This window comes from Neovison vison, chromosome 11, assembly GCF_020171115.1.
Source record: "Neovison vison isolate M4711 chromosome 11, ASM_NN_V1, whole genome shotgun sequence".
Lineage (NCBI taxonomy): Eukaryota > Metazoa > Chordata > Mammalia > Carnivora > Mustelidae > Neogale > Neogale vison.
In genome coordinates, this window is record NC_058101.1 from 155,525,550 (window position 1) to 155,540,374 (window position 14,825).

The following is a 14,825-nucleotide window of genomic DNA, read 5'->3' on the forward strand; positions in this document are numbered from 1 at the left end:
AAGGGTAATCAATTTACAATACAACAAAATAGATGTTGTGAGGAGAATTTTGCATGTCTGTGATTATGCATATTTTCTGAAGAGGTCCTTAGCTTACAGAAGCTTCCTGAAGGAACCATCCATCGACAACACAAAGTTTCCAGTGGTGATGGGTTGACAAGCTTTAAAATCATCTCTAAAATCAGATTTCAACAAAATTCCAGATTAGAACTTTAGTTACAATCACCCTTCTAGTGCTCCAGCAATCTGATCTCTCCTGAGAGTTTGTTGATCTTTATAGAATCATAATGAAATTCCAAATCACTCAAGTAAATATATAAAATCCATGGGGGAATCTCCTTATATTTTCTAAAGTTTAACTCCATTTCACTGATTTTGGGGGAAGAATCATTTATGCACCTTTTGGTTTAAATGTAATACTACTAAATGAAATATGTCATTTCTTGTGTTATATAAATATAAAATTGGAAAAATCATTTCATTAAAAAGCCCATTCTCATGAAAAATTTTTCAATGCCTTTGAAAGGCAGTATACTTAATGGTTAAGGGTGTAGAATTTAGAGTTGGGCTCCCAGATTTGCAAATTCAGCCCTATTAATCCCTTTTTTGTAATGCCACTGAAGTTGACCTTTTAGTTTCCTCATTTATAAAATAAGGTAATACTGTTTACTTGTCTTGTAAATTTGTTGTAGGGAAGTAAGTTGAGAAATTGTAAAGTATTTAAATAGTGTCTACTACATAGTAAATTCAGTAGATGTATTACCCCTATTATGATATTACAGATAATATTGCAAAGCTGAAAAATAACCAAGAGGTTATTGTTCAGGATCCTGGGTGGCAGAGTTGGTTGACTGAACAATTCTGGTTTTGACCCAGGTCATGATCTCAGGGCCATGGGATAGAGCCCTATGTTGGGCTCTGCACTGAGCACAGGGTCTGCTGGAGATTCTCTCTGCCCCTCTCACTCGTGCTTTCTCTCTCTCTCTCTCAGATAAATAAATGAATCTTTAAAAAAAGAGAAAAGAGGTAATTTTTCTTATTGCATTAAACTTAGAAATATTAGGAACTAATAAAGATATTTTTCAGTTTCATAAAGAGGCAAAAATAGAGTCAGAAAGTTTTTTTTATTTAAATATATATACTTAATGATTGAGATAGACTCCATACTCTAGGCGTTGCTTGTTCAAAAATGGGCAATACTGGGGAAACTGTGTGGCTCACTCATTTAAGCATCTGCCTTCCGCTCAGTTCACGATCCCAGGGTCCTGGGATCCAGCACCATATCTCTACATCCCCAGTTTCTCTTTCTTCCTCTGCCTTCTTCTCCCCCCGCTAGTGCTCTCTCTCTCTCTCTCAAACAAATAAACAAAATCTTTAAAAAAAATGGACAATACTTCCATTTTAATCAGGTGAACTGTTTGTCATAGATTATAGTCATCTATTTTAATATTACTACTTCACTAAGCCAAGCCAAGACTTTTTAAGAGAAAATAAAGAACACCATATCCTGTTTATGTGTCTTGTCTCAGAAAGAGAACTTAGTGTCCTTGCTTACACAAGAAGATACTCATTTCCAAAACAGTAGAATGTGATTAATTGCCTTTTGATTTAGTTTTCTTTTGATGTGGTCAGAGCATATCTTTAATTTATATATAATGTTTTGATGAAGAAATTTAGTTCACACCCATCAGGTTGACAAGTATTTTTTCACCCATATGTTGTTAAAGAGGAAATTGTACAACACTTTAAACAAAAGAAAGAATGTCAATAAACAGATGTTTTTTAGGATATGATTTATGACAGAAGTTCTACAAACAGTGATTTTCTTTGCCAAATAATTCCTTTCAAGCCTTTCTCTTTTAAAGAATTATGTAATGTCTCTCATTTTGTGCCAAAAAAATAGTCAGGATATGAATTTGACATCACATGCATGGTGAGAGCTTGGAAAAGATTCTGAGAACGCTATTCGCTTCCATACAAAAGGTCACAGAGTTAATTCTCCAAGCCAACATTTGAAACTGGCTGTCCTGAGAGCCTTGGATGTTTGGAAAATTAATGTGCCTATGTTCAAAATATACTTGTGCATACACTTCTAATGAACCCTTTCACAAGACAGAGAACATTGTGTCCACCTCATTTTACAGTTGCCTTTTTCCAGAGGAACACTTTGTAAATCTACAGGATTGTACTCACAGGATCACTTAACCTAGCTGAATCACAAGAAATTGCTCTTTAAGAATGAACCATATGAATTATTTTAGTGTGTTATGGACTCTGACTTGAAGGAATTGTCAAATGATCCTCCTGGGACTCTAAAAAATTCAGCGGCTTCACATGTCTGTCTGTTTATATATCTCAAATCATGTTAATTGGGCCTCACCAAGAGCATTCACCGTAGAAAATGCATTATTATAACTTTGTCTATGGTCTACATGAAAAATGCCATTTTGGAGAATGTGGTTACATTTGATAGTGCTGATGATTATTTTTTGTTAAAGCTTAAGGAGGTTTTATATGTGATTTTAAAAAAATAAACATTTATTTATTCATTTTAGAGAGAGAGGGAGAGAGAGAGCATGAGTGGGGGCAGGTGCAAGGGAGAGAAAATCTTCAGCGGCCTGGATCCCACTATCCATGAGACCACGAGACATGAACAAAAGCCAAGAGTCCAGTGCTTAACCAATTGAGCCCCCTGGGCGCCCCGACTTTATATGTGATTTAATTGAGTCATCTTTGTGCTCTTATTATGTAATTCAGGGATGGGGAAGATGGAGGAGTCTGGAAGTGGCAGAATACTAGTAATCCTTAATGGCTAATATTTATTGAGTGTTTACTATGTGTCAGATACTTGCCTAAACACTTTACGTGTATTAACTCATGTACTGCTCACAATGTTTCTTCAGAGCAAGTACTACAATTACTTTCATTTTGAGATGAGAATCCTGAAATATAGTGAAGTGAAGTAATTTATCTATGGTCACATTTTAGTTTAGGTTAGAAAAAAACCACCTCAGGTGCCCACTGATATGCTGAATTTCAATGGGAATACTTTAAAAATATTTTTTTCAAGATTTTACTTATTTATTTGACAGAGATTACAAGTAGGCAGAGAGGAGGGCAGAGAGAGGGGAAGAAGCAGGCTACCCACCGAGCAGAGAGCCCGACGCAGGGCTCAATCCCAGGACCCTGAGACCACGACCCGAGCCGAAGGCAGAGGTCCAACCCACTGAGCCACCCAGGCGCCCCTGGAACATGGTTTTAATCACAACCGGAGCTGAAGGCAGAGGCTTTAACTCACCCAGGTGCCCCCAGTGGGAATACTTTAAACAGAGGGGATGGCTAAAGAGTTCTCCCATAAGAATGTTATTTGAATAAACTTGGGTTTGTTTGGAACTGGGCCTCTTTTTCTCAGGTCCAAAAACTACAAATTCTTGCTAATCTTTCAAGATCATCTTTCCCAATGAAAAATGTATATTTTTACGAGTTATGAATTATCTGGAATGTCAACATATAATACTACACCATCTAGGTCATCCCACTTTGTGGGAGCCAAATTAGAGTTTGTTTGGTGAGCTCAAGGTTATGTCACACAGATTCTAGAGGGCTCGACCCTGGTAAAATCTGGTGAAATGTTCTAGTCCTAGAGCAGAGGATCTCAGTCTAACAGCTAGAATTTTCAAGTCCTCGAGACTTAAGTTTTTTTTTTTTCTTCTGTTATTACTGCTGGTTATTCACTGACAACTTCATCAGTATTTCAAAAATGACTGAAAGTTGTCACATAGGATTGTTTCTTGTACTCCGCTTTTTCAATTCCCTGAATATACTTGCCTCCTCCAATGTGCTGTACATGTGATCTTGGGGAACTCTGCCCTTTGGCATTTGGTATTAATTTTATGGAACCCACTCTCAAATTTCTTTGTGAGGGTCTTTTCTGGAAATACAGACCTTTTGTAGCCACTTACAGTCCTCTCTAAAGGATTGAATGATTGAACAAAACAAATAAACATGATGGGATGCTCAAATATACAGCTTTTCTCCTCCCTGAAAAACAGATTTATATATAAAGGTACAGCTTTTTCATGGTAAATAACATACCCAAGCTGGAGCAAATTTTATTTGAAAAGTTCTTAGTCACCAACCAAAGCTTGTTTCCCAGTTGTACCCTGAACAACAGATTATTAATATGACATCATAAATTACTTTTAAAAATAATTACTTTGAACTTTTTCAGGCTGACATTAACGCTTTCTTGTCCAATGGATCTCAAGAATTTTCCAATGGATGTACAAACATGTATAATGCAACTGGAAAGTTGTAAGTACAGACAACTTGCTTTTTCTGAACACTTTGAAAAAAGTAGTCAATACAAATTTTAATGGATTATGTAGATAATTTAGAATTTTGTAACTGTTTTTGTCAGACATTTACTAAGCAGGCATGTTCTCTGTCACCACATAATGAAAGTAATCTATTTCAGTACATGCTGTCTATACTATGATAAATAAATTGAGGACCTAGGAACAACAGTTTTTAGGCTTCACAGACAGCTATATATTTCTATACAAATTGTCAGAGATAAAAAAGAAAATAATCATTAAAAACAAACCGCCATTTTTTAAATAGGGTACCTGTTAGAGACTAAGCATTTTGTATATGCTATGTTTTATATTCACAGAAAAGATATTGCTGTCCCCATGTTTCCACATGTCAAAATGGTCATTTTGAGTGCTTGAGTATTGTGCTCCAATTTATGGAGGTGGGGACAACAAATCCTCTGGTTCTGAAGCTTATGCCTCCTTTGAGCCATTTTGCTAAAGTTTATTCAGAGCGTACTCTGCTGGGTATGTTATACGCGTTATCTCAGGAGAAGAGAGATTTCTTACACTTTATCAGAGATTTTTCCAAGCTTACAATTACTCCTTTAAACTTCTCGTCTTTCAGAGTGGATCTATCCGCATCACAGATTAAGGTTAACACAAACATTTCACGTCTTTCTGTTTCTTTGAACTTATCTGTAGAATTGACCCAAACTTAATTGGTTTTCAACGTTTAACAACATAAAAATGTAAGCATTATGCAGTCTTTTTCTTGTGGTTCTGTGTTACATCGGAGGAAAAAACATCTGTTTAACATACTCCTTGAGGAAAACTGCAAGGTAAAGTCTTCAGAGTCTCAGGTCTCCAGGCAAGGCTTGTAGTGTGGAGGAGCGGTCGCTAGATGGCGAGCCTACTTCATGGGGGAATGCGGCACGCCTCTCCGTTTGGTTTCTCTTCAAGTAAGGAAGTGGAAATTCTCTTACTCTGTTAGTAACTCCTTCTTGTTAAATTTAACTGCATGACTTTTATGAGTAGTTCTTAAGTGTGAAGCATACACATGAATAAAGTACTGAGCAAATGAAAGGAAAATAAAATAATGTCGTTTTAGTTAGGGGAACTATTTAGAAATATAAGCGGAGAGGAGCAAAAAAAAAGATTCCCAGCTGCGGAGATTTTTGGTTTTGTTTTGTTTTGGTTTTTTTTTTTTTTTGGTTTTTTGGAGCCCTACCATGAAAGCATTTTGAGGACGGGCTGGTTCTGTATCTTGGTTGCAAAATTGGGTACATAACATAGAAGGGTGTCAAGAAAGAAAATCATGTACAAAATAGTTGAAGACAAACTGTTGCCCTCATTACTAAACCAGGCATGGTGGATATTATCTAATAGGCAGGAAGGAATTTTCAAGATTTAGGAGCAAGAAAATGAATCTTTTAAGATTCTTTCAGTCAAATGAACAAAGGTTATTTAAGAAGGTTTCATAATATTCCAAAACAAAGAATAGGATTCGGGACAAAGGGGAATGATGTAGAGGGTAGAAACAGTAGAGGTTGATACCATAGGGGAGGCAAATTTTTATCTTCACCCTCTTACCCTTTTTCAGCGGGGCTTGGGAATTAAATAGGCATAAAACAGATTAACAGGAGAAAAGGATACAAATGTATTTAATGTAAGATTTATGTAACATGGGATCCCTCATAATGAAATGAAGATTCTGAGAATTGGCAAAACCTAAATGTTTTTATACCAGATTGAACAAGGAGAGGCAATTACGAAAAGGTAGCTAAACTATGCAGAGAAGATAAAGGCAGATAAAGAATTATCTTAATGTGGTCTGTACCAAATTCTTTGGCTTCAATTCCCCATTGAAGATGTTTCTCTTTTCCTAGTACAGGGAACACTCCTGTTTTCAGGAAGAAAAAAAAGGGAGGTTAAAATGCCCTTCTAATATCTACTGTTTTTTCAAGTACCTTTAGTTCAAAATAATCCTTATGCTAAAGGGACATACTTTAAGGTGGCAAAGTCTACCGTACTTTATTTGCTAAATACAAAATGGATGTGAAGTCTCTGGGAGCAGATAAGTTCAGAGCTTAGGTAAATTGAATCATACTGGGAACATTAACAGAGGAAGAAAACATAAGATGAGAAGTAAACGTGGAGGGGAATATTGATAAATCTTATCTTAATATATTCACATTTTGGGGAATTAGGGTAAAAAACAAAAGGAAGGTTTAGACCTGGGGATACACTCTTAAAAGCCATAAAGAAAGTGGTTCAAATAATAAGATAACATTTCTGAAAGAGAGAATATAGAGGGAAACAAAGAACAGACCCTTTAGAAATGCCTTCACTTAGAGATTGTTGGAAGGATTTCCAGTCAAGGGATGGTCATAGATAGCAAATTAAAATCAGTGTCACTCAACCTCAAAAGAAAGTGCTGTGGTCTGTTTAATAGTATCAAATGCTACAAAAAAAAAAAATTTTAAAGGTAATTGAATAAAGAGCCATTGTTATTGATGGCAAAGACAAATGTGATTAGAACAATGAGGGTCAAATCTGAAGTCCTCCAAAAAAAATTTTAAGTGCATGATGAGAAAGTGGGAGCAGTGAGTAAAATCTATTACTCCACGAATGTTAGTTAGTAAAGAAAGATGCAAAAGAGTAGAGTGCCTGGGGGATAACTGGGTCACTGGGCTTCCTTTCTAGAATAAGGAAAGCATACTGCGTTATTTTACAGAACGAAAGGCTGACATAACAAGACCTTTCGCTGTTTCTGCCTTTCCCAGAACATTTCCAAATTAATCAAAAACTCAACATGGAAAAGCAGAGCCTCTTGCCTCCTCAGTCTTCTTTCTTATTTTCTTATTTAAGGAATGAATAGATTGCCTGACACATCCCTTTCATATATTTCAGTCATTATACACTTTCTGCTCTCTTATTAAAAATTAATTGAGCTCACAATAGAGATACTATTTATCAAACATCTTCAGCAGATGCTAAGAAAATCTTGTTGATGTAGAAGCTGCTGAAGTCAAATTTTTCCAGGTATTTTTTTATAAACTCTTTTAGATCACCCTTTGTCTCTCCCTCCCTTCCTTCCTCTCTCTCGTTCTTCTTTCTTTCCTTCCCTCCCTCCTCCCTCCCTCTTTCTTTCTTTCTTTCTTTCTATAATGGCTTAAAATGAAAGTTAACCTGCTGGAAAAAAAGTTAACTTGCTAGGAAGCAAGAGCTGTAAGGAACCTTGTGTCTTGATTGAGAGCTGACTGCAAAAGGGAAAAAGGAAACAAATTGGTTTGAGAGGTGCAGAAAACAAGCAATAAAGGCACATAATTTAAAGGCAAAGGCCTGTCAGTATCCAACTTTCTTTTCTTTTTTTTTTTAAGAATGTATTTATTTATTTATTTGACAGACAGAGTTCACAAGTAGGCAGAGAGGCAGGCAGAGAGAGGAGGAAGCAGGCTCCCCGCCGAGCAGAGAGCCGGATGCAGGACTCGATCCCAGTACCCTGAGATCATGACCTGAGCCGAAGGCAGAGAGGCTTAACCCACTGAGCCACCCAGGTGCCCACAATCTAACTTTCTTAAGTTCAATGAATGTTCCATGATATCTGTCAATGATCAGGACTATTCAAGTGACCTGATGGATTTTTATTCATCTAAGAATCATCTGAAAAATATCTCTCAAGTATCTAATATACTTCACTTGATATCTTGGGTGACACACAATACTTAAAGCACAAAGGTCCCTGATTTTAAGGACTTGAGGGGCACCTGGGTGGCTCTGTTCGTTAAGCCTCTACCTTTGGCTCAGGTCATGATACAGGGTCCTAGAATCCAGTTCTAGGTAGGTCTCTCTGCTCAATGCAGAGCCTGTTTCTCCCCCTCCCTGTGCCTGCCACTCTCCCTGCTTTTGCTCTCTCTTCCTCTTTTTCTCTCTCTCTCTGTGTCAAATAAATAAATAAAATCTTTAAAAAAGAAGAAGAAGAAGAAGAAGAAGAAGTTGGAGGACCGGTTGAGGAGTTCTTCATGAAGATGTGCATTAAAAATGATAAGTAGATGTTAATGGATATTGTTGGTACAAAAGGAAGAATGATTAAGGCAAGAACAATGCCAAGAGTGAATAAATTACTTAGAGAAAATATTTTGTCTAAACTAGCCATGACCCCATACCTTTAAGTGTCTATTCATGACTTGGACTTAAAACCCTGGGTGATACACAATTCCTAGTGTAGGAAGAAGCAAGTCACTGGGAAGAGGCGGGCAGGGAAAGTCCAGGGGAAGAGAAGTCATGATGGAAATGGATGCAAAAACTAAACCATGTATGAGCTAAGGATAGCATGAAGGAACAAAACTTTCAAGCCAGAATTAAAAAATATTGATTCATCAAGTAGAACATGGGAAAGAAGAAAAATAAAAGAAATGAAAATATAGTATATAGGAAGCACAGAAAGAGCAAAAACAGCTTTCAATAGTACCATGATTACAATAAATGCGGGGTGCCTGGTTGGTTCAGTCAGTTAAATGTCAACTGCTGATCTCAGCTTAGATCTTAATCTTACGATCATGAGTTCAAGCCCTATGTTAAAACAAAACAAAACAAAACAAACAACTTAAAAAAAAAAACCAAAAACAAAATAAAAGCAAAGGTTAAATGCACATTGCAAAATAAGGAGATTCTCCAACTAGATGTTAACAAATATTAAGACTCAACAATATGTTGTTAGCTAGACACTTTTTAAAAAAATTTTGTAGGGGCATCTGGGTGTTCAGTTGGTTAGGTTTCTGCCTTTGGCTCAGATCATGATCCCAGGATCTAGGGATCGAGCGCCACATCAGGCACCCAGCTTAGCAGGAAGCCTGCTTTCTCCCTTTCCCACTCCTCCTGCCTGTGTTCCCCCCTCACTCTTTCTCTCTCTCTCTCTGTCAAATATATAAATTTAAAAAAAAGAAAAGAAAAGAAAAAAATTTGCAAAAATATTTGGGAGAAAAAGACAGAAAAATGCATATTAGAGAAATGTGTCTAAAAAAATCAAGGATGATAATTTCATATCAGGAAAAAATTATAGAACAAATTATGAGACACAAATGTTTGAGTAAAATGCTGATAAAGAAACAACATATAAATAAGCTATAATAATTATAAAAATATCTTTCATATAACTTCCAAGTACATAAAAGCAAAAAACTCATGGTTTGTTTTCAGGATACAAGAACAATTACAAAAAGTATGTAGTAAGCCACAAAAGAAGCTTTAATAAATTCCTAAAAATCAACATCTGATGGGATGGGATCTCTCACTAAAATGAAATATGACTAATAAAAACACAAAATTACTATAAATTACTATGTGTTAACATAAGTTATAACATATTCCTAGACAAAGATAGATCAGGAAACCAACAGCATATAATAAGTAACTTCTTGTTTAAAGAAGAAATAAAGGAAAACTGCTTACTAAATAACATTGAAGGCATTAACTCTCAAAATCTGGAGACCCAGCTAAAGCAGTGTTCTGTACTAAAAACTGCTGAGAGGCACCTGGGTGGCTCAGTGGGTTAAACCTCTGCCTTCAGCTCAGGTCATGATCTCGGGGTCCTGGGATTGAGGCCCACATCGGGCTCTTTGCTCAGCAGGGAGCCTGCTTCCCCCTCTCTCTGTGCCCGACTCTCTGCCTATTTGTGATCTCTCTTTCTCTGTATCAAATAAATAAATAAAATCTTGAGGAAAAAAAAAAAGACTACTGAGATAGGCCTTTGATTCACGAAGACCAACAAGGAAAAACAGAGTATTCAAAGAATCACATAAAAACTCCAAATTGGTACTTTGGAAAGTCCAAGATCCTAGAGACACCTCTGAAGAAACTCGTCAAGGAAGAAAGAAATTATGTTGCATATAAGAGATACAGAGTGAAGAGGAGGAAGTGAAGGGAAGGAAATGATGGTAAATATACGAAACTGAAAACAATAAAGGAAAATCCTGAGCACTCCATCTTTTCCAGTTCTATCTACTGACCTGACATTAGAAAAGAACCTCAGGCAAAAGCTTTATTTGAAAAAGAGAATAAAGAGAAATCCACACTGCCGATAGCTAATTTCATCATAAATTAATGAGAAATTCAAAGAGCTGAGACAGTAATGGGGAAAACAGAGAACATTTTGAAGGCTTTTTCAATGACTTGCCTAAGAATTAAGCATAAAGATGATTCTCTCAAATTTTCTCTTAATACCAATGATTAAATGTTGCTTCAGTTACATGAATTAGAAAAACATAGGTGATTTTAATGGAGAAAGTCATGCAGAAGTTGACTTCTGTTTAAATATGCTATGTTTCTTGTAAAACTGGATATCACTAGAAATTTATTTTAGATTACTGGGGTTTTACAATACAGCTAGAATAAGGAATGGTTGTGGAAATATAGAGAAATAAGGTTAGCAGTGTTGCTTAGAGGCATGATGATAAAAGATTTCTGAAGATAGTCTCAAAAATAAAGAACAGAAGAGAGGACAAAGAAGATGGCATCATTGAATTTAAGGAAAATTGAGGGATAAATGGGAAGAATAAAACAGAGAAAGACAATGAAAAGTTCTTTGTGGCATTTTAACACATGTTTCCTGGAGACTATTTTTCAAATATTATTAACCTACTTTACTCTGGGAGTATAGCATTCATATAGCACTTTCACTGAACTTGGAAAAAAATCGGGAAACCAAGGTTACTTTTTAAAAATATTTAATTATAAATAGAAATATATTAGCTGTAATTCAAATATGTCTATCATAGTGATGCAGTTGCTGCCATTTAAAATCAAAATGAAATAGCCACAGTAAGACTGAAACTTTACCCTTAGATTAACCTAAAAAAGCTAAATCTCATCACTGAGAATGCCTTTGCGGCAGAAGAAGAGAACGAGTCCCCATATATACAGACACACCTCATTTTACTCCATTTTGCTTTTTTGTGCTGACAGATATCATAGGGTCTTTTACAGATTGACAGCTGGTGTCAACTCTGCATCAAGCTAGTCTGTAGGCACCATTTTGCAACAGCATTTTCTCACTTTGTGTCTCTGTGTCTCATTTTGATAAGTCTCATAATATTTCAAACTTTTTCATTATCATAATATTTGTTACAGTGATCTGTGATTACTGATCTTTGATGTTACTGCTGTCATTGTTTGAGGGCTCCATGACTGCACCCATATAAGATGGCGAACTCAATGGATAATTGTAGGTGTTCTGACAGCACCACTGACCAGCCATTGCCTCATCTCTTTCCCTCTCCTTGGGCCTCCCTAGTCTCTGAGACATAATATTGAAATTAGGCCAATTAGTAACCCTATAGTGGCCTCTAAATGTTCAAGTGAAAAGAAGACTCACACACCTCTCACTTTAAATCAAAGCCAGAAACAATTCAGCTTAGTGAGGAATCCATGTTGAAAGCTGAGATAAGCCAAAGCTTGGGTCTCTTATGTTGGTCAATTAAGTTGTGAATACCAAGGAAAAAATTTTGAAGGAACTTAAAAGTGCTACTCCAGAGAATACAAATGATAAGAAGGCAAAACAGCCTTATTGCTGATATGGAGAAAGTTTGAGTGGTCTGGACAGAAGATCAAACTAGCCATCACATTCCCTTCAGCCAAAGCCTGATGCACATCAAGGCCGTAATGGTCTTTAATTCTGTGAAGCCCGGGAAAGGTGAGGAAGCTAAAACAGAAAAGTTGGAAGCTAGCAGAGGTTGGTTCATAAGGTTTAAGGAAAGACCTGGTCTCCATAACATAAAAATGTTAAGTTAAGTGGTAAATGCTGATGTAGACGCTGCAGAAAGTTTTCCAGAAGATCCAGCTCAGTTCGTTAATGAAGGTGGCTACACTAAATAACAGATTTTCAATGTGGATGAAACAACATGTCATTGGAAGAAGATGCCATCTAGGATTTTTATAACTAGAAAGGAGAAGTCAATGCCTGGCTTTGAAGCTTAAAGAACAGGCTGACTGTCTTGTTAGGGGCTAAAACAGCTGGTGACTTTTTTTTTTATTTTTTTGTCTAAAAACTTTTATTTTTATTATTTTTTTTGTTTTTCAATTTATTTTCAGAAAAAAATTATTCATTATTTTTTCACCACACCTAGTGCTCCATGCAAGCCGTGCCCTCTATAATACCCACCACCTGGTACCCCAACCTCCCACACCCCCGCCACTTCAAACCCCTCAGAAATCTGAAAAGCTGGTGACTTTAAGTTGAAGCCAATGCCAAAAATCCTAGAACCCTTAAGAACTAATGCTAAATTTATTCTGCCTGTGCTCTAATTTGAAAAACAAAGCCTGGATGCCAACACATCTGTCTACAACATAGTTTACTGAATATTTTAAGAGCATCCTGAGACTTACTGCTCAGAAAAAAAGATCCCTTTCAAAATATGACTGCTCCCTGGGGTGCCTGGGTGGCTCAGTGGGTTAAGCCGCTGCCTTCGGCTCAGGTCTGATCTCAGCGTCCTGGGATCAAGCCCCCCATCGGGCTCTCTGCTCAGCGGGAAGCTTGCTTCGTCCTCTCTCTCTGCCTGCCTCTCTGCCTGCTTGTCATCTCTCTGTGTCAAATAAATAAATAAAAATAAAATCTTCAAAATATGACTGCTCCTTGACCATCTACTTGGTCACCCAAGAACCCTGACAGAGATGGACAATGACATTAATGTTGGTTTCAAGCCTGCAAACACAATATCCATTCTGAAGGAGTAATTCTGACTTCCAAGTCTTATTATCTGAGAAATACATTTTGTAAGACTCTAGCTGCTATACATAGTGATTCCTCTGATGGATCTGGGCAATAGAGATTGAAAACCTTCTAGAAAGGACTCACCGTTCTAGGTGCCATTAAGAACACTAATGATTCATGGGAAGAGATCAAAATATCAACGTGCAGAAGAATTTGGAAGAAGTTGATTCCATTTCTTCATGGAATACTTGTAGACTTCATTGGAGGCAGTAACTGGAGATGTGGTGGAAATAGCGAGAGATCTAGAATTAGAAGTGGAGCCTGAAAATGGGACTGAATTGCTTCAATCTCATGATAGAACTGGAATAGATGAACTCTTTCTTATGGAGTATTTTTTGGAGATGGAATCTGCTCCTGGTGAAGATGCTATGAAGACTGAAATGTTGTTGTCATTGCTGAAATGACAAAAAAAGATTTAGAACGTTACATAAATTTAGTCAATAGAGCAGCACCAAGTGTTTGTGGGAGTGGACTCTAGTTTTGAAAAAAGTTCTTTGGGGAAAATGCTATCCAACAGCATCACGTGCTGCAGAGATATCATAGGTGAAATGAAGAGTCAGCTGATGTGGCAGACTTTATTATCTTGTTTTAAGAAATTGCCATTGCCACCTCAACTGTTAGCAGCCACCACATCAAGGCAAGACCCTCCACCAGCAAAAAAGCTGTGACTGTGATCTGTGACTCACTGAGAGCTCAGATGATGGTTAGCATTTTTTAGCAATAAAATCTTTTTAAATTAAGTTATGTACATTTTTTTTCCTCTGTACTTATTGCTATTGTCCACTTACTAGACTAGAGTATAAACATAACTTTTACATGCACTGGGAAGCCAAAAAGTTATTTGACTCCTTTTATTGCAATATTCACTTTATTGCACTGATCTAGACCTAAACCTGCAAGGTATCTCTAGGGATGCCTGTAGGTTTGAAGTTCAAACATTTCCTTTATCAAATCTAAAGGCCTGCCCCGTGGAGTGTTTATTTGTCAAATCTCAACAGAATTTTACCCAGTTGCTTTTATAAAAGCCAGAAGTTTAATATACTATTATGCCTCCAGTCTATAACATCCTCATTCACCCTCACGAGAGAATTCTAGAAGAAATACTGTGAATGCTTGCTGTTGGGTGTAAAGAAATTGTATCAGTTTCATTTATCTTTCTAATACTTTTTTTTTTAGTGTCAAGTTCAGTTAGAAAGTATCAGCGATTTACCATGACAATTTTCATCTCCAAAATTCACAGCAGTAGAATTTATTAAATATCAATAAAAAATATTAAGCCATATATGCTACAGAAAGAATTCTGCAATAAAGCCTTACTTTTCATTACATGTTTTATATAATTTAAAAAATAGTGTGTGATTTGTGCCCCAATTTCTGTGTGTTATTGCTGGTAATGTGTAAGATTGAGTGACATTTCTACTAAAGATAAACTAAATATTAAAGTGACCACTAGTGTTCCTTCTCAGAATTAGATTATATTACTACTGAAGTTCAGAATCTATTATATGACCTTTTTAAAAAAAAAATTGGCTGTATGAAGTAAAACATAAAGCTATCTTTTCAAAGAACAAATTTTCATTGATATCACAGTTTTGTTTATAAATGTATTTTCTTTGCTTCACAAGTTACTAGTCTCTGAGGGAAGGAAACAGCTATGTTATGACTTAGACTATGCCCCTAAGGGACTGACAGTGCAAACTGATGTGCAGGAATAAGGTGAGGGAAAAAACTAAAGATTTTAA

General features: G+C 36.4%; 1 protein-coding gene across 1 annotated transcript in view; it reads left to right on the forward strand.

Moving 5' to 3' along the window:
• The window catches only part of GLRA3 (glycine receptor alpha 3), a 193,447-nt gene that overhangs the window by 121,924 nt on the left and 56,698 nt on the right, over positions 1 to 14,825 (forward strand). The window contains exon 5 of the mRNA XM_044225074.1: positions 4,232 to 4,314. Within this exon, the coding sequence (XP_044081009.1) occupies positions 4,232 to 4,314 (83 nt within the window). The remainder of the gene's footprint in view (positions 1 to 4,231; positions 4,315 to 14,825) is intronic.